Source organism: Poecile atricapillus, chromosome 24 (assembly GCF_030490865.1).
Source record: "Poecile atricapillus isolate bPoeAtr1 chromosome 24, bPoeAtr1.hap1, whole genome shotgun sequence".
In the NCBI taxonomy this organism is placed as follows: Eukaryota; Metazoa; Chordata; class Aves; order Passeriformes; family Paridae; genus Poecile; species Poecile atricapillus.
The window spans coordinates 2,252,538-2,278,235 of NC_081272.1; the positions used below are offsets into that span (position 1 = coordinate 2,252,538).

Consider the following 25,698-nt stretch of genomic DNA (forward strand, 5'->3'; position numbering starts at 1 on the left):
AAATCCCATTTCCCCCTTTATTGCAATGCAACTAAATGGAGTTTGCATATCATGGCTGGCCCACAAACCAAAATACCACAGTTATGCCATGAAGTCAAGCCTTTCTAACCCTACTCTATCAGTACCACCACAATGCCTACCTATACAAAACTCAATTTCAAACTTCAATTACAATTTTTGCAAATAAACTGTAATGGGTGCTTGAATGTTAACATTATTAGAAAAAGTATTATTCATCTGAAACACTCAGTTTCAATATATCTTTTAAGAAAATGTATCCTAAATATAAATTTCCTTATTTTGGAACAAATAACTCTATGTAAAATTCAACGTATTATCTGCATACAATTTTTCTGCAATTACTTTATAGGTCATCCAGAAAAATTTTTAAAATTTTTCACAACTGTGTTCATCTTTAGATTGCATTAGAACACTTTTCCAATCCAAGCCTTCTTAGAGACACAAAGATGACTCATTATACATTGGATTATCAGCAGGAATCGTTCACTTGTTGCCAGGAATTATCCTGTGCTTATTAAGAGTTGAATTAGCTCTCAATGATAGACAGCAGAGTGGTAAATGCAATCTAGAGAATCAAACTGCAGCAGTGTGTTAGGCTGAGAACTGCTTTATTAGACAAACAGCTCAGTGCTGCTGTGCCTGCTCAGAGTGCTGTGGGATGCCAGCACACATCTGTCTGAAACCAACATCTGTCAGATCCCATGGGGAGAGAGAGCTCCAAGCTTCAGGCAGACTGGTCTTACTGGTTCAATACAGTTTTGCTTCTTAAACCAGACAGCATTCAAATCTCCTTTCACTTTTTAGGGTTGAAAAAACCATACAAACACTTTCTCAAAGTTGTAGAAGTGGTAAATTCCCTTTCAGTTCAGTGCCATCACTGGCAAACACAATGTGAATTTTGACCAAATATTTATTCTTTTTTTTAATCTATTAATCTTAGAATCATAAAAACCATTTTCAGATGGAAATAAAATTTTTACACTGATAACATGACACCTTCCCCCTCACAGCAGCCTCAGAAATAAATCACTCACAGAAGCTTCAGTGAATAACCAGCTTCAAGGGTCTCCTGAGACTCACAAGGACAGCCAGCTAACTAACTGTCAGTGAAAAACATCTCTGATATGGCTAATTCTTTATTAATTATCCTACAGAGGCAATACCTTTGAAACAGTAATACTGGGGGGTGAGGGGAATGCACTGTGCTTTGGGGCTGTGAATAACCTGTCCAAGTTCCACTTGAGCAAAGCAGGTAAGTCACTTCACTGCCATGGCCAGAAAGAACATTCCTGTTTCCCACATCTCCAGTCGTTTGTCACATCTGCAATCTACAAGAGCAACCAGTCCAAGCTTTCCTTGTTTCCCAAGGTTGGACAGTGGACCAACAAGACCTCACAGTGCATGAGCATCATGTTTCTTGTGGGAGGCACAGTCCCTGCTCATGTCAGCTGCACTGTGAATGCACAAAGGACCTCAGCAGGGAACACCACAGTACACCGAGCTTGGCTGTTACTGGCTCAGCCTGTTGAGAAGAAGTCAGGAGGAGGAAGTTCTTTTCCTCTTCTCCAGGATGAATGTTGGAAGGGAAAGAGGATTTCAATAGGAAGTAGAGCACTTCTGCTTTGAAACAGCAAGTTTTCTTGTTTCCCTTCCAATCAAGGTTCAAGTCTGAAAACACAGTGTGCATGACAGCTGTGGGTAACCCCAAAATCACAATTGCATGGGAACAGTATGTTTTGTGTCCCTAACTAGGTAACAGTCTTCCTCCCTCATGGAACCTCAACTTTTATCTTTAATTCTCTGTCTAACTTCTCGCTCACTCCCTTGGAAACTGATGAAAAAGAAAAAACGTGGGAGAGTTAAGTTGGGTATGCCATTTACCTCATCTTATCTTCCACCTCACTCCTTGAATCTCATTCTTTAGATTCCTTTCAAATGTAATCATTATAAGAAAGAGGAGATTCCAGCAAGTCAGCCTTTTTACTGTCCTCAAACACAAGGTTTTCTCACTATACATGCTACAACAAACTCTGCACACTGAAAACTGGAAAAAAACATATTAGCAAAAGCAGAATATTCTGATATTTCTCAACAAGAGAAATGCAATTTTGATACAGAACTGGGATTTACACCCCAACATATCTAACAGTGGCAAAATATATAAAAAATACTCCAAGTAGAGATGCCCTGCAAACAGACACTAAAAGACAAACTTCTAAAATTACACAAGTAGGAAAGAACAAAATACACAAGCTAATTCATGATAGCATGATGAAGACGATAATACTCTAGCTGTAAAGGAACAGCCTGCAAAAGCAATGAAGATATTCTGCCAAAAATCTGTATCATGTACCAGGTAGATGATTTAGCAGTTAAAATCTTAAGTTTCCATAGTAAGAACCTAAGACACTTCTCCTGATTTCACATGTTTTCAAAAAACCCAAAAACACTCCTAGTTCACATATTTCTCACAATTAAAAAGAAAATATTTCAAGGCATCATTTGCAGATAATCTGATTCTGAGCTGTCAATCTATATGGTAAGTCAGTCCATTACAAAATAAAGCATTTGACCAAGGAGTTTACTGCTAAAGTCCATCTTAAAGAAAATACCTGAGTTCAGACCACAAAACGAGTAAGAGACTTTTAAGGAAAAAAACCAAACCAACAAAACAAACAAAAACTGCCACAGAATTGCTTTTATTCTATGAAGACCTTCATATTCAAGGTTCTAGATCTTCACCCTCCTCAGGTGAAACCTCACAAGCAAGGAATGACCAGCACATCACCTCATCATTCTCAGGTTATAATGATTATATCCCAGTGCACATGAAAGCCCTCAGGCAACACTCTTCAATTCCAAAAAGCTGCTTTGCACTTAGGACAGATTTTAAGGAACTACAAGTTATCCCAATTCAGCTGTAAAACTGTTCCCTATTCTGTTGCAGGATTTGCTGTGCTTTAAGTCATGTCTAGGCTGCTTTGCAATCTTACAGCACAACCCAGACTGCCAGGAACACAAATCAGCTTGTCCTTTTCAACAAGGGACACATTCAGAATGCCCCTGCACTAAACGGGACAGGACACACAAAGCTGCACCTGCAGAGCAAAGAGTCCAGGTTTATTCACCTATGTATGAAGGTCTAATATTGAAACTTCTACAGAAAATAACTTGCATACTTGCAGAATGTTTTAAGAAAGAACCTTCCTAATACCTACATGATTATCCAGATACAGAAGAACAAAGCCTTAGAACACATCCATGTTAATTAATTAAATGCTCAAATACATTTTTGTGGTATGCTTAAAAATATACTAAAGACATTTACTAGATAAACTGCAATGATAGTTGTCAAATAAAGCAATAAATTATTTCAACAGCTTGCCCTTTAATTTATAAAGTGCAGTTCTCTTTAAAACAGCAACAAAAAATAATATACCAACTTAAAACTTACAGCACTAGCCTGCCAAGTACCAAAAGAACATCTTCACATTCTGTAGTCAAGTAAGGTCTTGCATTAGCAAAGCTTTGGATGGAGATTCGATACACTTCCAAAAAAGGTAAAATATGTTCCGATGCACTCCGACTGCCAGCATACTGGAGCAGTGTCTGAAAGAAAATGAGTTATCATTAGAAGTTCTTATAACACACTTTTGCTTAAAAACAAATATCAATACACAATATCAAACACATACAGTGGAATAATTCTGGAAGTGAGAAATTTTTACTCTGAAGGAGAATTTAAAGTGGAAGTTTTTCAGAAATAGAACAGAATAGAATCTCAGAACATAAATTCTCCCTTTTATTGAAATATATTTTTATTTGCTTTATTATTTTGATAAAGTTATCAGAATTTTTACTAGGGAGAAAGCTATATGCAATTGGCTATTAAGTAGGAAATTCAGGGAGAAGCCCTACACTTAACTCCTTTTGTACAACTACCATGGAGACAGCACCATGTATGTAACGCTGGAATCTTTATTACTAGAGAGAATGCAGAAAAAATAGGAAGAAACTCGAAATTAAGAACATTACTACAGGTGTAGTGTTTTAAAGATACATGCATTACCCACACAGCAAACATGAAGCCACAAGAAAGGGATAAAAAACCCAGAACAGACCATTACATAAGCATTTTTCAAATACAAAATTACCCTAGATTTTACTCCTTGACCACAGTAATCCCACATTACCTGGGCACAGTACTAAAGCAGCAATATAAAATCTAGCCAGTTTTAATAGAAATCACATCAACACAAGGATAACACTAGCGTTTCTCAAACTTTTTAAAACATACCTACACTACCATGCTGTGCTCTGATCGGCTATGATGTACAATTTGAGAGCAAGTAGGGCACTGAGCTGAGGACACCTTAGCTCTGACTGCTTGCTCCACAAATAACAGCCCTTCCCTGAACACCCTCCTGCACCTCCAGAGCAGTGATGCTTGTATACTCACCAGCTCCCTCTCCATGTGGTACTCTCCCTAGACTAAACAAGGTAACAATCTTGATTAAAGCCAGCTGCAAAAAAACCAAAACCAATGAAAGAGGCTGTGCTTTTTGGAATCCTTAGGGCCAAGAATGCATGGGAAAAAAATAAAAAAGTTCAGAGTGCTTCACCCTACCATTCAAAACAAGTCAAATTGTCCTACAAGGATGGTGAGGTCATATCAGTTTTCAAATCACTTAAAGTTGGGACTCTGACATAACAAACTTATTTTAACACCTTTTAAAAAGCCCCTATCAGATGGTGAATGGAAGGAGGATGCTATGGAACAAACCCTACTAGAAGCTTGCTAAAACCAAATGCAGTCATAATAATGACCAAAAACTTCTAAAACAAAACCTACTCTCCAGCACAGCAAGAAATAAGTGGCCAGTATCCAATGTTACATCAGTGATATTACTATACTAGTGATATATAATATAATATAATATAGTATAATATATATATATTATATAATAATATAATATAATATAATATAGTGATATTACTATACTAATCCTAGCCTAAAAACAATCCAGACTAGCAGAATCACACGTTATACTTATGAAAAATAAATCTATAAAAAAATACTATCTAAGAATCAGTAATCCGCTGTTTTGTGGATTGTTCTCCAACAATTCATTAATAAACCTTCTGGGTGAATTGAAGTTCCGAACTTTCCCAAAAACCCACGTAATATTAATGGTTATAAAGACAAGCAGGGGGCAAGGAATTGGAAGTTTGCAGAAATCATCGTTAAGCACAGCACAAAGATCATTAGCTGCAGGAGTGAATGGCGAGTAATACTAGGCTTCAAACTTATTTAACAGATTAATGAAGCATTTGATAATATAACACAAATCATATCTTGCTTTGGAGCATTAAATGACATTCAAAGACTGTCAAGCTGCAGTCCCCAGAGAAAGTCAACTGATGACCATCATAAATCAGCTGGTTAGTAAAGCCAGCAGTAACACAACCATTACAGTGACTACAGAAACAGATCAAACCCACCAGTCCCCACACTTTTCTAAAAATATATCTGCTAAAAACAATCTAAAAAGCCAAATTTAGTACTCAATTATTTTGACAGACACTTTCATCATAAACTACCTAGTCTGTGTAAACCATAAAATACAGTAGAATACATTTTAAGATTTAATACACTTTCTAATAAACACTGCACCCTTCCTCAAGTGCAATCTGAGCACTGGGATCAAAGTCTTCAAGCTAACATTAGGAATTCACTGACTAACCATTTATGAGAAACTTCTTATCAAATACATAAACAATGGTTTCAGTGTAAAAACCAGATTCAAGGTGATAGACTTATTAATAGCTTAAACTTCAAGGATCTGTAGTTTGGAGCACTATGGTGTTATTAGTATTAGCACACTGACAAATAAGCCAAATGTAGTAACTGTATTAAAGAAGTTCTTCAAAGCCTTTGCGCTATTTCTCAAGTAATAGCTGTTCAGTTGCCCACTACAGATTTCTCCTGGCAGTCTATAGAAAAAAGCTATTATGGAAAAATTATTAACTTGACAGAATTAGATAATCTACATGTTTAAGGGATTGTCAAGTAACAACTTAGAAGCAATTACTACCTTATAGTGTAATTACCTGTGTGAGGAGAGCATTCATGCACTTAAAGTCTTGTTAACACACGCCCACTCTTACACTTCATCCCATCCTCTGATTCCAGTAACACATCTGATGGGCTTCTGACTGGGTGAGACGTCCAGAAGCCACATCCACCTAATGTGTAACATGCAGACCAGCCCTCCACACTGCACAGATTTTCATGTTCTGGAATGACAGAACACCTGCTTAGCTGCACTTCCTCAGAACCATAATTTTTTTATTCAGACCCAATTTAAAGATGGAAGATCTCAAAGCTTCCTGACCTGTTACAGCTTTGAGACTCTTTAAGAAAAATAGTTCCTTGTCCTCTTAACCATATCTGATTGCACTCAACACATCATCTTCAAAAATTTCAGAAAGCCAACAGCTATTGGGCACTTGCCCATGGGATGCTTTGACATCCTACCATGTCCCCTTCACTGATAATTGCTCTTCCTACTTATGATAGCACAGCCTCAAACAGTCCCCTTAGTCCTTCTATCTGCCTGTTTGAGTTCATACTGCTCTCCACAAAAAACATGTTTTTCCCAAGGTGAATGTGCAAAGCATTCATATCTATAGAATATAAAGTCAACCCATTATTTAGGCTTCAACAGTTTCTTTGTTTTGTTATCCTGGATAAAAGTACTAGATCCCTGCTTGGAAATAGGGATCTTCAAGGAAATAGTGACATTCAGCATCAGTCCCCATAAGAGCTACTGGAAATCTGCACACAGCAGCACAAGTTTACAAGTAGTAAAATGGCATTCAAACAACTCAAAGCATAGAAAATTCACTAATCTGGTTCATTGTCTGCTTGACAGCCATGGTAATTTCCACAGCAAAACACAGCACCTTCCAGGCCCCTGCCTCAGCTGTACTCACAGGATGGCAAATGTAAAACATTTCAGCTCTCCTTATGTCAGCTACTTCCCAAAATCAAACTTAAGCCCAGATAAATTTAGCTTCTTTCTAGGTACATTCTACTGTAGCTTAATAACTTTATGACAAGGTATCAGTAGTACTTCCTAAGTAATTAATACAAAATTGAGCTCCCTAAATTTCACATATGGATAGACCTTAAGTGATTGAAGTTATTACCAACATCCCCTGTCAGGAGAAACCCAGACATAAAATTACACCCCATCCACAGTGGTCTGCACAACATCAACTTTGTTGAAGTTGCTGCAGGACAGAGCAGCAGTTCTATGTTGCCCATTGAATCTCCTGGATTATGGGCACAACAACCCAAGAAGTCCCAGACTGATGACAACTCAAAACCAGTCTTTTCCATTTTTATCTGTGCTATCACAGTATTTTAAAACCAGACTACATTAATAGCACAAGGACCTAGAGGGCTACATTATTTGTGGAACATTGTTTGGGGAGGGGTTGTGGTTTTTTTTTTGTTCATTTGTTTTGCTTTGTTGTTGTTTGCTTTTTATTTTTTTAGGTAGCAGAACCATCTCTCACCACACTCCACTGATCGAGCATCTCTAAAGCTTCTGTACCAAACTAATCTGGGAAACTGGACATGTGGATTATTTTGAAAACCACTATTAAGGGTTACCTGAATATTTGTGTCAATACCCTAACACACTGTACACCACTGGAAACAATTTTTGCAATACCTAAATATGGACACAGTCACACTTGGTAGCAGGCTCCATGTCAATGCAAGGTCACAGGTTTTTACCATACACTGAATTTGGGACAAACACAGCAGGATGCAGCTGCACCCTGCAGTTTGAGAGGAAAGAATTTTGAAACCTAGTAAATATAATTATTTTCTTGTTTCAGTAAGTGATGACCTAAACATCCTCCCAGAATAGTATAGGAAAGCACACAACCTGTGGATGCAAAATGAAGACTGTGAAGGGTAATATCACTTATACATAATTTGTGATGCACCATCAAGCTTTTCCCTCTGATTTTGCCATTCACCAGTCAAATACTATAGCTTTATAAGCTGAGGTGTTGTGAACTAGTTTAGAAGACAGATTTTTTTATTTCTTACTTTAAAACCCACAATCTCTTCAGACTCAACAGGGACAACTATTCAACCCAGCATCATAATAACCATTTTTCAACTTTAGAGCTCACAGCAGACAATGCTGTGAGGGCAGCAAAAACTAGTTAACCATTGGAAGAGTTTACTTAAGAACGAGTGATCTCCATCACTGTGACTTTAATCAAAATTAGTTCTTCTTCTGGAACTTAGCACCTCGATTCAGAAATTGTTGCTCTTCCTCTGGGTTGCACTAAGCAAGTTTTCAAGACGGGATATCCAAACCACAGCTCATTCAGTGACTTAAGGGCACTGTAGGCCCTTACAGGCCAGCAAGCACTCCTTGCACTGCCCGGCACATCTCAGACAAGGCAGAATACACAGATTTGATCCCGAGACAAGTGAAACACAGACAACGGGAGGTCTCGGAACCGAGCCAAGACTGCACCGAGAAAACGCGGTGCGGCCTGCCTGTCCCAGAGACCCACCCGAGAGCCGCAGGATGCCTCGGTCCGAAGCGCTGCCAAAGCCCAAAGGCGAGCAGTCCCCTCGGCCCCGGCTCCGGGCTGGCGGCGCAGAGCCCACGGGGCGCCCTCGGCAGGGCGTGCTCAGCCCCGCTCGGGGGTCGGGCACGGTGCCCCGAGCCCTGCGCACCGCCAGCTTCGGAAGAGCGAGGGCCCAGGGCGGCAGCCCCGTGCCTGCCCCAGCCTCATCCTCGCTGCCCGCACCCGGCCTGCAGCCCGCGCCGCGGCCCGCCCCGCCCGCATCCTACCTGGCAGAAGCCTCGGCAGTAGGCTCGGGACGAGGCCTCCGACACCTCCTGCTCGCGCAGCTCGGCCTGCAGCTGCCAGAGGCGAGCGCGGAGCGCCGCCACCACCCGCGGCACCTCCGGCCGCGCCGCCGCCTCGGCCTCCGCGTCCGCCATCTGCACCCGGCCCTACTGCGCGTAGGCACCGGTCACGTGACCCGACGCTGACCTCATCGGCCAGGGACGGCGTCACGTGACGCGCGCACGTGACGCGGCGCTGTGGCCGCGCGGGGCGGGGCGGGGATCGGGCGCGCGCGGCGCTCGGCGCAGAGGGGGCGGGGCCGGCGGGCGCTGCAGGGCCCGCCCCTCCCGGGCCGTGAGGGCTCCGGCGGGCTCCGGCACCCGGGAGAACGGCATCGGCACGGCTCGGGACGTTCAGCCCCCTCTGCGATAAAGGTGACCGACTGCACGGCTAAGGGACTTGAAAGATGACATTGGACGCCAGCCACAGTCAGCTTTCTAACTTAGATTGCCGTTATTTCAATCTCCCGTTTAACAACACGTTGTTGACAGCAGAACGTTCGCGTCGCTAGGGTAGCCCTGGAGAGGCTGTTGCCCAGATACGGGAACAGGGAGGACGGTAAATAGCTTTTTACTAAGAATTTGCAGTGTGTCTGGTGACATGAGATGCTGGGCCCATGGGTCGGAGCAGATCTCTCTCTGTCCTTAACTCATGAACCATATATTTTCTCCCCACTTTACATTCATGGAGGGGATAGACAGGCTTCGGTGGGAGCCTGGTATCCAACCAGGGTCATTCCATGACAGGGAAGGCAAGGCAAGGCTGATCAATGGAGGAGCAGGTAAAGGAAGGCAAGGTAAGAGAGGGGTCAGCCAAGCCAAGCCAGTTGCATTGTATAGAAGGTTATGATTCAGGTTACACAGGTATAGAAAGTTGCGATTCAGGTTATATTGGTATCTTACAACTAAAGCTATACAAGCATCTTGTAACTTTGACCCAAGTTATGGAGGTATCGCCTGTCTGATCTCCCCTGTCCTCGCCGTGCGCTCCATTCAGAGCCGAGCCCACACGGGCCCGCCTTGGGTGTGCACACAGCGCCACCTGGTGGAGCTGCTGAGCGACGGCGGGAGCGGGACGGCCACAAGGTGGCGCTGTGCACCGACAGACATGGCACCGTCCCCTTGGGTGGCGCCTTCAGTTTTTAGCTTTTATATCTTCCAGATCCTGTACTGAGTTAGTGTAGGACTCTGAACTCCGTATAGAGTGTTAGCAAGCTCTCTTCACATTTTGGTCACACAAAACAATCCTTCCAAGCCTGAAAACTAAAGACATTCTTTGCCTCAGGCCTCAAAGAGTATAAACAAAAGTGAATTGGGGAGCAGGGAGCAAACTGGGGGTATGTGACTTCATTACCTGAAGCTGTAATTGGAGAATTAACCCTGATATGCAAATAAACCAAACATATCTATCTGATAAAGATATAATTTTATTCCAGAATTCCCTCAGTTTTTGGGTTTCCCCTCCAATTTGGCATGTTCCACCCCAACTCCCCCAATTTAGAGGAGACACCCCTCATTAGCAGCCCCCATTAATGAGGCTGGGGGGGAGGGCTCTATGGGGGTAAAGGGGGAGCTGGACCCCCTTTGTGCTCCTCCCCCCACCAAACCAATGTGGTTCAGACTCATTTCACAGAAATTTGGGGGCAATTTCATTGAAATCAGGAAAAATTAACATGGTGGGGGGAAATCCCCCAATATGGGGGTGTCCCCCCATCTGGTATCTGGGAGTCCCCAGCCCTCTGACGTCACTTGGCGGTGTGGGGGGTGCGATGAGACCCCCGGCGGCTCCTCAAGAGGAGGCGGAGCTGTGGGGGAGGGAGAGTTCAGGGAGGTCCCCAAAACACAGGGCTCTGCCCCAGAATATGGGGATGTCACCCAAAGGTCCTGGAACAGGACCCCACGGTTTGGGGCAAGTTGTGAAAATAAGGGGGTAGAGCAGCAGGATTTGGGGGTAAAGCAGCAGGATTTTGGAGTACAACAGCAGAACTTCTGGGCATAGCAGCAGGGATCTGAGGCAAAATGGTGGGATTTTGGGGTTCCAGGAGCAATTCCAGGCATTTCCCCCCATCGGCAGGAAGTGGGGTGCTGGGTGTGAGGGTGGTCTGGGGGTCTCACCTGGTCTCCAGGGGACCCGGGGGGCAGCAGGCCCTGGGGCAGGTCGTGCTCCAGGTTGCGGGCGCTGGGATCAGCACCCCAGGCCAGGAGCAGCCTCACAAGGGGCTCCTGGCTGGGGGTGCCAGGCAGTGCTGCTGCCATGTGCAGGGGGGTGTTCCCGTGGGCCTGTGGGACATGAGGGGGCTCAGGGTACCCACAAGACACCCTGCAGCCCCCACAGAGGTACCTCAGAGACCCCTGAGATCTGATACCGATACCTCCAGCCCCCACAGATTCTCCACAGACACCCCAAAGCCACCAGTACCCTCTTGATCCCTCTGAACCTCCCGGAGCCTCTTCATACCCTGCAAGCCATTAGAGGAACCCCATAGAGCTCCACAGACCCCTCCAATCAGCCCCAAGAGCCCCAAAGAGGTCCCCCGACCCCAGGTGCCCAACAAAGCCTTAGGGGGAACCCAGAGCCCCCCACAGAGCTCCTCAGAGCTCCCCCCAGCCCCACAAGTCCCTCAAACCTTCATGTTGACAAGGCGGGGGGCCATGCCAGGCTGACGCAGCAGTAGGTGGGCCAGGGCAAGGTTGCCTCCCCGCACGGCCAGGTGCAGCGCTGTCAGGCTGCTTTTGGTGTCCTGGAGGCAAGACAGGGGTCGGGGGGCAGCCCACAGGAGGTCCCACCCTGCTACAACCTCCTCAACCTCCCCAAAAGGACCCCAAGAGATCCTAGTGCCCAGGAGCAGAGGCCTATCCAGCCCATGGAGACCTTGAAGGGAGACACAGGGGTCTTTGGGGGGCACACGGGTGTTGTGGGGGGTCTCACACTCCTCCCCAGTTCTCCCAAGGTACCCCAATGGCCAGGAGCTCAGGTCTGCCCAGCACACAGAGACCTTGAGGTGGGACACAGTCATCTTTGAGGGGCACAGAGGTCTGTGTGGGGAACTCAGGGGATCTGAGGGACACCTGCAGAGTTATGGGGTACCTGGCTGCTGCTGTCCGCCCCCATCTGCAGTAGCAGCTCAACACAGCGGAATCGGTCCTGGGGAGTGGGGGATCCATCTCCAGAGCTCCCTGCAGGTGTGTACCCTCCCTGCAGCGAGGCGTTGTGGGCCAGGACAGCGCAGTGCAGAGGGGTCTGGCCTTGGTGGGGAACGAAGAGGGGTCAGGAAGGGCCCCTCGCCCAAACAGGGCCTCCTGGAACTGGGAACCCTCCTAGGGATACCCTCAAAGTACAGACACACCCCGTGGGACCCTCCCACCATCAACCAGGACCCCCAAACTGAAGATCCCCCATCCCCCCAAAACAGTGATGCACCCATCAGGAATCCCACCAAGATTCCAAAACCCCACCAGCTACCAAAAAATGGGGATCCCCAGGGTCACCTTCAAACCAGGGACCCCCAAGCCCCTTCTGTTTTGAGTACACCTCAAGTGGGACTCTCCCAAGACATCCCAAAATAATGGACTCATCAGATACCCCAAATCAGGGACCCCTGAGTCCCCCACCCCCTCCATTTGGGGGTCCACCAACTGAACTCTTCCCGGTCCCATCCCAACAAGGACTGCCTAAGAATCACCCCCATCCCAAAACCAAGGACCCACCCCAATCCCCTCCACCACCCTTGCCCCCACCAAATTTGCTGACCCTCAAAATTTCTGGCCTCCACGTTGACAGGAACTCCTGAGGACATCATGGCCTGGGAAGGTGAGGGGAAAGATTTGGGGTCCCCCTTGATACCACAGACCCCCTGCTAGGCCAGTTCCCTGGTCTCCCAGGACAACTGTGTCCCATCTGGACCCATTTTGGGGTCCCCTTTGGGAGGGTTTTGTGGTCCCCATGGTTTCCCAGTCCTCGTGGGGGTTGGGGTCTCACCTGGAGGATTTCAGGGTGCCCATAGGCTGCAGCCAGGTGCAGGGCTGTACGGCCCCCGTGGTCAGCAGCATCAGGATTGGCCCCCAGGACAAGCAGGTCCCGCACGATCTCTGGGGCTGCTGCTGCTGCTGCCACCAGCAGTGGAGTCTGGGGGGGTAAAATGTGGGGGGTCAGAGAGAGAATGAAGGGGGCATCAAGGGGGCTTGACTGACTCCTGAGGGGAGTTAGATGTCTAGGAGGTAAAGGGAGTCTGGGGGCTCTTGCAGGGAAAAAGGAAGGTCAGTGGGATCTGGGGGAGTCAAGGATGGTTGGGGTGCACCCACCCCGAACCCTCAAATTGCCGCCCTGGTATTCTGCTCTGCCCCCCTTATCATCCCCTTATTATCTGCTCATTCATTATTTATTATTAATTGCCCCTTTATTTGTCTCTAATTACACCATCACTAATCACCTTTTACCCCCCAGTATTAACTATTCCTTTATCCTCCATCACTCCCCCTGTTATTGGGCTGCAACAGAACTGCGTGATTAATTATCCCAGAATTAACTACCCCATGCCCATTATCAATTACCCCCATAACCCCCTGATCCGTTATTGCCTCTTTACCCCCATCACCCCCTTATTGCCCCAATAAGACCCACTTATTACCCCTATAAACCCTTCTTTACCCCCAGTGCCCTCAACTTTCCCAGGTGTTCTTGCACTTCTAGCTTCCCCTGTCCCCACCCAACTTGCCTATGTGCTCCTGCACCTTGATCTCCTCCAGACGCCCCTTCAGACCCCCCAGGTGTGTCCCCCTCTCACCTTGCCCAGGTGTTCCCGCACCTCGAGTCCGCCCAGGTCTCGCAGAGCCTCGGCTGCAGCCCGGGCGAGTGCCCACAGCCCCCCGGCACAGAGCACGTGCAGCAGCCTGGGGATGGAGGGGGGGTTAGAGGGGACTCCTCTACCTGCCCCCCACGTTCCACCCAGAACACAGACCCCCACCAAAGGACTTGTCACCCCACAGCCCCTCGCAGTGCCTCACAACTGCCCCTGGGGACTTCCCAGCACTGCTCTCGCCCCACTGACTCCCTGATTGCCTCCCAATTGGCCTCACTGCCCTACACATTGACTTTCCTATTTACCCCACAGTGATCTCACTCACACTGACCCACTTTATCCAATTGCCCCCCACTGAACACCACATTGATCTCCACTCACCCCACTGCCCTTCCACTGCACCCCTATGGGCCCCACTGACTGTCCTTCACATCACTGACCCCCTAAATTGCCCCCCCCATTGATGTCCCCCCTTTGTTCCAGTTTAGCCCATTGGCCTCTCCTGGACCCCTTGACCCCTGTACCCCCCTTATGACCCCTGTACCCCCCAGTGCCTTCCCATGGCCCCCCCACTCACGTGTCCCCCTCCTCGTCCTGCCGCAGCAGCTCCCGGGGATCTCGGCCCCCCATTGCAGCGCGGGCAGCTGCCAGTTCCTGGGGTACAGGGTACAGGTCTGGGTTCTCTCCTCCCAGCTGAGGGGCCCCAAATTCTCCCCACGGTGCTGGGAGATGGGGCCAGGCAGGGCCAGGGATGGCAACAGCCTTGGGGAAGCAGCAGTCAAGGTGGAGAGGGGCTTGGTCCCAGCCCCTCCAGGGCTCCAGGTGCCCCTCAAATCCTGCCCCAATGACATCCCCCATTTTCCTTCCCTTTCCCCCCAGCAGCCACCCCATTGCCCTCATCTAAATCATCTCCCTCCATTGCTGCCCCCATTGTCCCCGTTGCCCCTCCACTACCCCCAATTACTTCCTTCATTCCCTCCCGTTGCCTCCCTTAACCATTCCATTGCCCCCATTTAACTCGGCATTGCCCCACCATTCCCCTCCCAGTTGTCTGCCCCCCCTTCTCCGCCCCATTTCCCCTATTCCCTCCCTTCGCCTCCCATTCCCTCCATTCTCCCTCCATTTACCATACCCTTTAACCTCCATTTCTCCCCTTGCCCCACTGTCCCCTCCAAGCCACTCACCTGGAAGTCCCTCAGACCAGAGGCGCTTCCCCCATGGGCTCCCCCCGGGCTGCCGTGGGGCGGCACGCGTGGGACCCCGCAGAGGCTGGGGGTCACTGCGGGGGTGCCGGGCCAGGGGGCACCTGAGGGGAGACCGGGTGATGCGGGGGACATGGAGGGGAATTGAGGGACACAGGGAGGATTGGGGGGACTAGGGACTGGGGGGGGCGTGGAGACAGAGGGTGTTGGGGGGGTCTGGGAGGAACTGGGGAATCGGAGGTCACTCACCATCCGAGGGGCGCGGGGAGGGCAGAGCCAAAACCTGAGGGGCAGAGGGGAGAGCGAGGGGGTCAGCGAGGAGAGTGGGGGTGTCCCGGGGGGAGGTGTCACCTGGGAGAGGGGGGCACCCACCGGGGATCTCGCCCCTTCCCTGCTCTTCTGCTGCCGTAGCTCCTTCAGCAGCTGCTTCACCGTCTGGGGCGGAGCGGAGCGGGGGGGACCTGGGGGTGTGCGAGGGGGGGTTCGGGGGTCACCGGGATGCCGGGGAACCCTGAAAACTCCAAGAACCCAGCCAGACACCCAGGCGTCCCCCAGGTCTCCGCGTCTCATCCAGACCCTCGGGATCCCCCGTGAACTCCTGAGACCCCTCAAGCCGCCGTGTCATAACCGGGCCCCCCGGGACCCCCAAACGCCTGGGCCCTCCCCCAGCGAGGCAGGAATCCCCCTGTCGTGGCGTCACGGGGATTCCCATGCGTCACCACCCGCCCCCGCTGGCACCGCCCTCCTCTCCGGGGAACCCCCTCCTCCCCCGCGGGGAGAATCCAGCGGGGAGACCCCGGGAATTCCCCCGCTCTTTCAGTCCAGTGTCCCCTCTCCTCCTCCCAGGGCTCCTAAAGGGCCAGCAGACCCTTCTTGGCTCTCTTAAAGGGCCAGTGTCTCCTAAAAGCAGCTCTTAAAGGGCCAGTATCCCCTAAAATGGAGTCTTAAAAGGCTCTCCCAGGTATTTTAAAAGGCCAGCACCCTGTCTCAGAGTTCTTAAAAGGCCAGCGTCCCCAAAAAGCGGGTCTCAAAGGGCCCGCGTCACGCCCCCTCCATCCTCCACATCCCCCCATACCTCTCTGGGGCCGCATCCCGCGGGATCCGGGAGCAAATGGGGCCTGGGCGGGCGCGGGGACCGTTTTGGGTGGACTTGGGCGAGGAAGCCCCGCCCCGGAGGGAAACGCCACCAAAACGCCAACGCTGTCGCTGTTGACGACGGGTGACAAAGGGGGGGGGCGGAGCTTCGGTGGGGCCCGTGGGACCCAATGGATGGGTGAAGGTGGCGGGGTCAGCCGGGGTCCTGTGAGCTGTGTCAGGAAGGGGCACAGGTCCTGGGTTGTTTCCTTGTGCACCTCAGCACCAATCCAGGGTCCCACCCACCTCCCCCATCATTTTGTGTGGGTCTTTGCTCCATTTGGGGGCTCTCTTCCCAGTTCTAGGTGGGGGCTGTGTCTCCCCAGCCCCAGAAGATCATGAGAGCCACGAAGACCATGAAGTCTGTGGGGACCCCAGGGCTGGTGTTTTTATTGGGGGGATGATACACCGGGCTGTTCTCCCACCCACAACTTGCAGGGTGTCACTGCTCCCCTCCATACCCCTATGGATGCTGACTATGAAGCAGGGAACACAGTGCCTGTGGAACAGCAGGCTGCATAACTTTCTCAGTCTCGCCTGAGAAAGTGGCCTGGGAAATCATAAGGAGGAATTAAAACAATCCTCAGAGATAGAAAACAGCCTTGCAGGTGCTGTTTGTCAGTTTCTTGTTTTCTTGCAAGAGAAGGTCGAGGGGTGGTGTACCCCACTGACCAATGATGGTGATGTGTTAGTTCACTAACCAATAAAAGTTTTACCTTTCTGTACTTTCACATATTGGTCTATAAAAGAAGATCTGAAGTAATAAACCTTAAGAGAGAAAGAACTCTCCTGTTCAACTCCCAAAAGAGTCTGTGTCGTTCTTCTTGCCGTTCCCAATAGAGTAACATACCCCCACTTGGGGCATGTGTCTTACCCTTTTGGGGGGATCTCTGCCCCATTTGAGGGAGGTTTCTGACCCACTTGGGGCGGGCATTTAGGATGGGGGCTTCAGCCTGGTTTTGGTGGGAGTCTCTGACACATGGGACCCCCAATTCCAGGAAACCATGAGACCCACTGAGACCATGAAGATCCCTGAGGCCACCAGGGCTGGTGGTTTTATTTTGGGGTTGACACTCAGCAGGGGAGTTCCCTCCAGGATCCTGACTGGCAGGGTGTCACAAGTGTACTCTCTACTACATGGGCTGCTGAACCTCAACGGGTCCTGAAGCCTTACTCAGACAGGCAGCTCCACTTCTCTAAATGCCAGAACATCCATGCAAAAAAAGCTCAAACAGCCTAGGAGCTCTCAGCCGCTGAAGGAACAGCAAAGCACCCTGAGCAGAGGCTGTGATTTATATATCCCATCCCTTCCTGCAGCCTTTCTTAATCCTTGCCTCAGCCACTTTCACACCTCATGAGTACAACCTAGATGCTGCAGCTCACAGGTGAAACCCATCTCCCTTCTCCTGGCCCCAACCACACACACTGAGCCCAGCAGATGAATACAGAACAGGCAGGAAAGAACAAAAAAAACAGAGAAGAAGCCTAATAAAGTAGACATGGAAAGAAACTTGAAAATGCAAAGAGGAGCAAGGCCAGGAGAGAAGTAAAAGCAGGCATGGAAAGCTACAGTACCAGTGTATATATGTATAAATAAAATTTTAAAGCCAAGAGATTAAGAGCGGAAAATAGACAGCAAGCTAGATAAAAGTAGTTTTTATTTTTAAAGCTAAGGAACTAGGAGAAAATATCAACAGTGAACTAAGATAAAACCAGACAGAAACTGAAAAAAACCAAAAAAAAACCCTTAAACTTTCTGATACAGGCCAGGGCATCTTCAGAAATTTTGCTTGTGAAAGTGAAAACAGAAATGTGCACCTACTGATTTGCATGCATATTTTAGCAATAAAAAGTGAATCTATAAGGCAGCACAGAAAATACACTAATGTGAAGAATATGTGTTTCAGTCTTTATATGGTAATCTCTGGTGTGCCTTCAAACACAGTACTGCTGAATTTGGCAATCCTAAAGACAGCATTGAGTAGTACAGTGGCCCAAATTTCTTGCTGTTGCAGTTTATCATTTGTGGTCCTTCTTCACTACTGAAAGAAAACTATGGGAGCGAGTTCATGTTACCCTGAGAACATGTAGGACACATCACTGGTATCTGTGCCTCTACTTATCTAGCTGTCCATTGTGGGTCAGACAGATAACAGTAGAAAATAAAAATCAATTGTACACATAAAGTGCACATTATTGATGTATAGAAATGAAAAAGCCTTGATCTTCAGAGAATATTTCCATGATTGGAGGATTACTGTGACGTTTGACCCTAAGCTAAGAAAAATCAATATAGTCATAAAAATTTGCCATAAAAAGCCAGTGAGGTACCTTCTAGACCTGGAAGAAAAATGAATAGTCTCCCCATCACTAAATGACTAAATTCTGAATGTTGTTATAAACAGTTTTTGTAAATAGTCGGAGTTGCAAGCTGTCTGAACTAAGGCAAAAAGCAGTATCAGCACTATAAAATTATTGTTGGCACTTGAATTTATTTTCCCTTGTGACTTGTCAAGTTGTCATTTAACTGTAGTACCATTTTAAATGAGATAATGCATCCTGGAACATTGTGTGGATCGTTACATGTCTGTTTTAATATTTAGATTTTACAGAGCAAGTAAATCTCCAGCCATGGTAGTTCAGTCTCACCAAACACTTCAGGTTTTCAAACAAAGCTTCAGCATCTCTGTACGAGCTGGCAGGGGTGGGAGTGTGTCTGTGGACCACTTCAGCAGACTTAGAGGGTTTTATATCAATAACAGAAAAATATTTAGAGACCTACTTTAAGTACTCAAGAGAAGACACATGTTTAGAATTCTGCTTTAAGTACTTCATAGAAATGGCTGGCTGGAGACTGCTAGCTTGCCAAAATGATTGAGTACTTTCAGGCAAGCTGTCAAGTGTGAAATCGGACATGGCCTATTGACTGATCTTCAGCACTAAAATTAAAAGATAATGATTAGCTTTTTAGAGTTCTCAACAGAGGAAGTTTATTCATGCTTTACAGGACATTTGAATTAGCACTACACTTTTGCAGAGTGCTGATGAGGATCACCTAAAAGAACATTATAGTGTTAGATATGCTTCTTAATTCATATTGCTCCTAGCAGTGGACTTGCACATTAATACCAGGCATGTCTAATGAGCCTATGCCCTTGGCCATAGCACTGATAATGCTGACTCTAGAAAAATTTTTGCACACAAAATAAATATATTTATTTATTTTCTCCTCTTTTTAAAAATAAGATACTTTTCCCTCCCCACTGCCCAACATTTCTTAATGTTTAGAGTGTTTGAAAGGGTTTCCCCAGCTTACCATCAGTACCCAAAATGGACATTAGCAGTTTGATCACCTCAAAAAAAAAAAAGAAATCAAGCAGATTTTTAAGCTCTCCTGAATAATTTTTAGGCATCATCTCAGCTTCCAAGCTGTGGTCTATCTCACACCAAGAAGGCACCAAGAAGAATTCTTAAAGAGAGCGTTTACTCTGAGAATTTTTATGTGAGCAAACTAAGACATCATAAAGGATGAGGGTGATGAGACACTGGAACAGCTTGCTGGGGAAGTTGTGAATGCCCCATCGTTGGAAACATTCAAACTCAGTTTGGATGGGGCTTTGAGAAACCAAATCTGTCAAAAGCTGAGTCTGCCCATGGAAGGGGTTTGGACTAGGCAGCATATTAATGTCCCTTCTGACCCAAGCCATTCTATGATTCTAGGTGCCTTTGATGCATAGAACTTCCACTGCCATTCTTCCAAAAATGTTTAGACTTGGTAAAAGGTAATTTAGGAGTATTCATTCTGTTCCAGTGGTTTTATCCTCCTCTAGGAAGACACAGAGAATGGTAACTTTCTGGAGTATAGGTACAACTGTGGGTTTAATTTCTAATTGTGCCACATGTTAACAAGGTGAGGAAGTATAATGCATAGCTTTACCAAATCTTCTACCTGAAGTAATCACATTCTTCATTAGAAGAAACCCATGCATTCATCTCGGTCACAGGGCAACTGTGTTACAACAATCCATCTGAAGTAAAGAAAGGAATAGGAAAGGGAGAAATATAAACTAAAAAATTAACAACAGTAGATTGTAACCTATGAACAATTACATCCATTGATGTTCTTTGAGACCAGGCACTTTGTGTGCTTTTTTGTAACAGAAAATATTTCAGCCTGTTCTCTGTTTTTCCTGCTGAGGTAATGCAGATGGGTAGCTTAAGGTCTGGATTAAAAATGGAACTTGTGTCATCTAGTCAGTTTTTATAGTGTATATGTAAGTATCACTATCAAGAAGAATGACATCTTTAGTATGTTTGACATTTAAAACAGGAATTATAATGATTTTCTCCCAAAAAGAAATACTGAATTATATGGATGGCAAAAATAGAGTAAAACCATTGTCAAGTTTAGGAGTATCTTCAAGATGTTGGTATAACAAGTAATATGGCCTCAGGATAATAAATGAGAAGTGCAGAATCAGAGAATATAAGAGATGCTGTCTGTGAAGAGGGAGTGAGTTTGGAGGGGCCAAAAGTCCAGCCATTGATTTGTTTTTACATCAGGAGTGTGGTGCTAAGCTGTTGCAGGAGGAAAGACTCTCTGCAGGCATTTACAATGATAGTGCTTGGGAAAATTTACCTTCTTTTGCACAGGCAAGCTGAATATTTGTTATTACTGAGATACATAAATGAAAGCTTCGTCTGAAAGTTCTGTTTTATTCTATTTTTCTGAGGCTGAGACTGTTCTTAAAAATTAGAAGGTGCTATAGAGGCAAAAGAAAAGAAAAGATAATCTCAAAGAACTTAAAGCTGCAGGTTTTTTATTTCTAGCTTTTTTTAAAAATGAGAATCTTTTACTGTTCATAGTTAAATTACGCTTGGAGCAGTAGTAGACTGAACAATAGATTGATTTTCTCCTCCCTTCAGCCCCAGCAAATATAAATTTCATGTGCAAAGCTCACACTCCCTCACTTGCTCCTGTAGCAAAATAAACTGCTCATAATGTGTCAATTTACTCACATAGATGGAAGATGGCAGAGGTTGTAACTTTTTACTGGACGTCGTGGATGTTTAGTTTTACACATTCTTGTAAAGAAAGGTATGTTTTATTTTTAATTTACCATTTATTTTTGTTTCTCTTTAAAAAATGTCTAACTTGCCTATTTGTATACTGATTTCCAAAAGTATTTTCATGTTTAGAAGGCTTAAGATAAAGATTCCTCTATAGACATCAATATTGCAACCATAAGATTCCAGCTTCTGTTGACTTGTTAGCACTCCTGTTTTACAGGGTGAAAATTAATCCCATTTGAAAAGAAAATGCTATGCTAAAGCACCTTTTTCCTAAAAAATACCAAAATGAGATACTATTTTATTGAATTGTGCTGTATATACAACGAAAAGGTAAAAATACAAGTGTTTTGCTTGTCCCCACACATAAGAAAAATTGTGTTACAATTGTATACGTATACAATTTTGTCCACAATGTAGTGGACTGCTAATAAAGAAACAAACATATGAAAGAAAGGTGAGATGTACAATTACACACATCTATTACCAGTTTATCTGTATTCAGATGACAGTCATTTAGGAAAATGCTGGTAAAGAATTTTTGTGTAAATAATTTAGTTCTCAAAGTATTGTGACCAAAGATAGTAATGCTTGGCACTTAGGCACTCTATTCACTATTTCAGCTGCAGGTATCATTGATCAGAGGAAGTGAACCAATTACAGCAATTCTGTTTATTTATTCCTGACATCCATAAACAAAAAACAAATGTCTGCACAAAATGATACGCTTAAACATGCCTTTTTAATTAATAATGACATTTTCATGAGATTATTTATTCCCTCTTGAGCTCCTTTATATAACTAATTTTCTCTGTGAAACAGTAATTGGACTGCCATAATTACAGCTCTGACATGGGGCTTCAAACATCCAAAAAAGAGGACAAGAAAATATTACTGTACCTCGATAAGTGTCCTAAATATAAATGTACTGCTGTCATATTGTTATTGGATGATGGTTTGAACAGTTCACATAATGCTCTTAAAATCCTGCTACAAGTCAGGCACTCTAGTTTCCACTGATCTGATGCAGACTGAGGGTGTTTAATAGCTTGTAGTGATGTGCTTATCAGGATGCTAATAATAAAGTAGACACAGGCAGATGATGCAGTTCTCCATCTCGCAGATGAGAATAAATAATTCCTAATTATCAATGAGCAGTTGGTCATGTTCCCATGGTTACAATGTGAGATAAGATAGTTGGTTTTTTTCATAATGCATTAAGGAAGGAATGCAACTTTTACAATGCTTGATACTTTTTTCTCTCATACATTTTAGTGTTAATATGGCAGAATAACCATGGGAGACTGGAATTTCCTTGGAGGCATTTTAGAGGAGGTCCACATTCACTCCACTATTATTGGAAAGATTTGGCTAACGATCCTCTTCATATTTCGCATGCTTGTCCTTGGAGTGGCAACAGAGAATGTTTGGAATGATGAACAATCAGAATTTATATGCAATACTGAGCAGCCTGGTTGCAGAAACGTGTGCTATGATGAGGCCTTTCCCATCTCTCTCATAAGATACTGGGTCTTGCAAGTTATATTTGTGTCTTCCCCTTCCTTGGTGTATATGGGTCATGCCTTATACAGACTAAGAGCCTTGGAAAAAGAGAGGCAAAAAAAGAAAGCTCAGGTAAGGGTGGAACTTGAAAGCACTGAATTAGAAATGACTGAAAATCGTAAAAGACTGGAGAGAGAACTCCGGCAATTGGATCAAAGAAAGCTGAACAAAGCACCCCTAAGAGGCTCTTTGCTCTGCACTTATGTGATACATATTTTCACAAGATCTGCAGTGGAAGTTGGCTTTATGATTGGGCAGTATCTTCTTTATGGTTTTCACTTAGATCCCCTTTATAAATGTCAGAGAGACCCATGTCCAAACACAGTTGACTGCTTTGTATCTAGACCAACAGAAAAGACAGTGTTTATATTATTCATGCAATCGATAGCGACTGTCTCATTGCTTTTAAACGTTCTAGAAATTATCCACTTAGGATTCCGAAAAATTAAAATGGGACTCTGTGAGCAGAATAAAACCAAGGATGACTCTGACAATTTCTGCATAAACAAATCTAAGAAATACTCTGTGATACCGCAGTCTTCTTTGGGAATATCTACCACCCCTCAGAAAACACTTCCTTGTGCTCTGAGCAGTTGTACCTTTTTGATGGAAAAGCAAACTGACACTGTGCTCTACCCAGTTTTAAATTCTCCTTCTATGTTTCAGTCTGTGCCAAATAACCGTACAGAAAGCAGCAGCAATTACACCCATTGCAATCAGGAAAATAAATCTCCAAAGAAGAGGCCAGCTACAAATGCTTTAGACAATCAGACTGAAAATGCTAGCACAAATAATAATGAAGGCTTTCTTGGCGAGCTTTGGACTGAGATGCATGATGCACAAGAAGAGGCTGAAAAGAAACATTTTCTTATTACTCAGAATGCAGATACAGCTTCAAACATGTACTTGAGAAGCTTTGCTGAGATGCCATCTCAAACTTTATTGCAACCTGATACAACTTTTCTTAATACCAGTTTTAGAGGACAGGCAATGGTAGAGAACACAGGAGCACCAACAAATTCCCTTCCAAAGAACAGTGACAGAGGACAAAGCAGTTTCAGTGTAAACAAAGCCCAAATTCCTTACAATGCTGATGTAAAAAATTCCAGCCGACCAGACACTTCTGATTCTATGGGGGTGGTGAGCTCAGAATCTACACAAAGCAGAAACTGGAACAGTCCTAAGCTTTCCTCTCTGTCTAGGCAACAGTCAGTGTCAAGCAATGCCAGCAGTAGGCGTGCCCCCACTGATCTTCAAATATAGTGTGAATTAACCATTAGCTGCACTAAGCACTGCTGGCATAATTCCTGAACAGAGACATAACCCAGATCTATGTGTAAGTGTAGCTAAATAATTCAACTTTAACCAGCTGGTTACATAGATAAAAAAGTTGTGCAGCCCTTTGAATAGTAGCTAAGTAATTTTAAACAGTCTCTTTACTTACTTTGTAATGAAAGTGTGGCATAGACCTCAGTGTATAAACTTCTACACTCCAGCTAAAAAAGAAAACATACATCCTCTCAATCTACATATTAGGAAAAAGTCAGGCATAAAATCATAACTGATACTATTTAAACTGAATAAAAGTAGAAGACAAAATTTACAGTCAAATGATATTTTTTACAAAGACCAGTAAATCAAATTAGACTAACGATGCCATTGGTGCTCTCAGAAAAAATTATTGGTAAAAATGTTTCTGCTTAATCAGTCTGAGAATTCAAACAGACATTTGATAGCTGACCCAAAGCAGAATGTCAAAAATATTCCACTGTTCAAACTGTGGGAAATACAGAGATTTTATTTATCAATACAGAGCTCTTATTTACAAGTAAATAAGAGAAAAGCATTTACATAACAGATCACTAATTCTCTGACTCCATGTTACACTTTCTTTTCAGTGTATCACCACTGACTTTCTCAGCAGAAAAATCAAAGCGAATTTCTTATACTGTACTGTCAGAATTCAATACACCACTACATTTTTAGAACATCACGAATTACATAAATGTTGTGAGTTTTACTTTTGACATTTTTCATAACACTAATAAATAGCAAAATCAGAAAGCAAGTTACTGAAATTTAATAATCAGACATTTTGAATTTCATAAACCAGAATTCTTACTATGAAAAACAGAAAAAAGACAAAAACAAAAACAGAGAACAAAAAAAGCAAATATGGTAGTACCTTTGTGCCTTCAGTTACAACGTCAAAAGACATATAAAAGGTTTATCAAACAGTAAAATTACTCCTTTTCTGTTTGTCTCTCCCCCAAATTCTGATAAACTTTTAAATCAAATAAAGCTTCTACCTGTTTAGGAGGAGCATTTGTGTTTATGCTTTTTATGAGGATAACAAAACATAACATTCATCCACTTGCTGTTCAGGTCCATATGGTGTAAAGGAAGTTCCATGAAACATCTTGAAATAATAAAGGAGGAAAATATGAATAAAATACTATGGTACATTTGTAATCAAGTTTTCTATGTATGAAATACATTTATTTGAGTTGCACAGCACTGAAACACTGTAAATACTTGGTGAGGTGGTCACAGCTGGAATGCATTAGTATTTTTGTGTGTATTTTTTACTAGCAGATTTGACTTACTGTACGTGTACTGAAAAAATAATTTGTGAGATACAGCATCATCATATTACAGCATAATTAAATTCTTCAAGTGCATTGTCATTATGCTTACCAGGCAACCATGTTTCAGATTGACTGAAAAAGGCACGATACTTGCAAAAAAGTAGCCAGAAAACCTATAAGGCTCTTTTGCTTGTAGCAGCAACATTAATTTGGTCCTGTCCACGTAAGAAATACACACTAGAACTATTAAAACTATTTGTTGTAGATTTCTCTCCAGCAAGCATCCTTTTCACTTCTAGTATACTATATATATTGTTCTATGTGTATACATAAATACAGCCCTACATAGTTGTGTTTACACTGTAAAATTTAA

The 25,698-nt window shown here is 44.7% G+C and overlaps 3 protein-coding genes and 1 long non-coding RNA gene across 9 annotated transcripts in view; 1 reads left to right on the forward strand and 3 right to left on the reverse strand.

The window, feature by feature from the left end:
• RLF (RLF zinc finger) overlaps window positions 1-9,110 on the reverse strand; it is a 41,023-nt gene extending 31,913 nt beyond the window's left edge. The window contains exons 1-2 of one of the 2 annotated variants that reach the window (XM_058856269.1): window positions 8,913-9,110; window positions 3,476-3,630 (exon numbers count right to left, since the gene is read on the reverse strand). In XM_058856269.1, the coding sequence (XP_058712252.1) occupies window positions 3,476-3,630; window positions 8,913-9,065 (308 nt within the window). In that variant the 5' untranslated portion in view covers window positions 9,066-9,110. Of the gene's footprint in view, window positions 1-3,475; window positions 3,631-8,912 lie in introns of those variants that run through there. The other variant, XM_058856270.1, reaches the window with a different exon arrangement.
• A 97-nt stretch (window positions 9,111-9,207) lies between these two features.
• On the reverse strand, window positions 9,208-16,794 carry LOC131587924 (NF-kappa-B inhibitor delta-like). 4 transcript variants are annotated; one of them, XM_058856275.1, is made up of 12 exons: window positions 16,046-16,794; window positions 15,343-15,431; window positions 15,220-15,253; window positions 14,953-15,074; window positions 14,346-14,530; window positions 13,754-13,859; window positions 12,949-13,095; window positions 12,721-12,772; window positions 12,058-12,215; window positions 11,597-11,710; window positions 11,085-11,249; window positions 9,208-10,774 (listed from the first exon to the last, which is right to left on the reverse strand). In XM_058856275.1, the coding sequence occupies exons 1-12, from the start codon at window positions 16,059-16,061 to the stop codon at window positions 10,715-10,717; spliced, it is 1,248 nt and encodes a 415-aa protein (XP_058712258.1). In that variant the 5' UTR covers window positions 16,062-16,794; the 3' UTR covers window positions 9,208-10,714. The 4 variants fall into 4 exon arrangements, with proteins under 4 accessions (XP_058712258.1, XP_058712261.1, XP_058712260.1 ...); XM_058856278.1 differs by lacking the exon at window positions 15,343-15,431 and having other exon boundaries at window positions 16,046-16,236; XM_058856277.1 differs by lacking the exon at window positions 16,046-16,794 and having other exon boundaries at window positions 14,346-14,422; window positions 15,343-15,974.
• A 4,388-nt stretch (window positions 16,795-21,182) lies between these two features.
• GJA9 (gap junction protein alpha 9) lies at window positions 21,183-25,054 on the forward strand. 2 transcript variants are annotated; one of them, XM_058856272.1, is made up of 2 exons: window positions 21,183-21,202; window positions 22,450-25,054. In XM_058856272.1, exon 2 carries the CDS (start codon window positions 22,471-22,473, stop codon window positions 23,998-24,000), a length of 1,530 nt encoding a protein of 509 aa, XP_058712255.1. In that variant the 5' UTR covers window positions 21,183-21,202; window positions 22,450-22,470; the 3' UTR covers window positions 24,001-25,054. The 2 variants fall into 2 exon arrangements, with proteins under 2 accessions (XP_058712255.1, XP_058712256.1); XM_058856273.1 differs by lacking the exon at window positions 21,183-21,202 and having other exon boundaries at window positions 21,751-22,809; window positions 23,404-25,054.
• Window positions 22,645-25,157, reverse strand: LOC131587926 (uncharacterized). The gene is made up of 3 exons (XR_009279476.1): window positions 25,047-25,157; window positions 24,182-24,233; window positions 22,645-22,775 (listed from the first exon to the last, which is right to left on the reverse strand). It is a non-coding gene; the product is annotated as an uncharacterized LOC131587926 (long non-coding RNA).
• Between the last annotated feature and the right edge of the window lie 541 nt (window positions 25,158-25,698).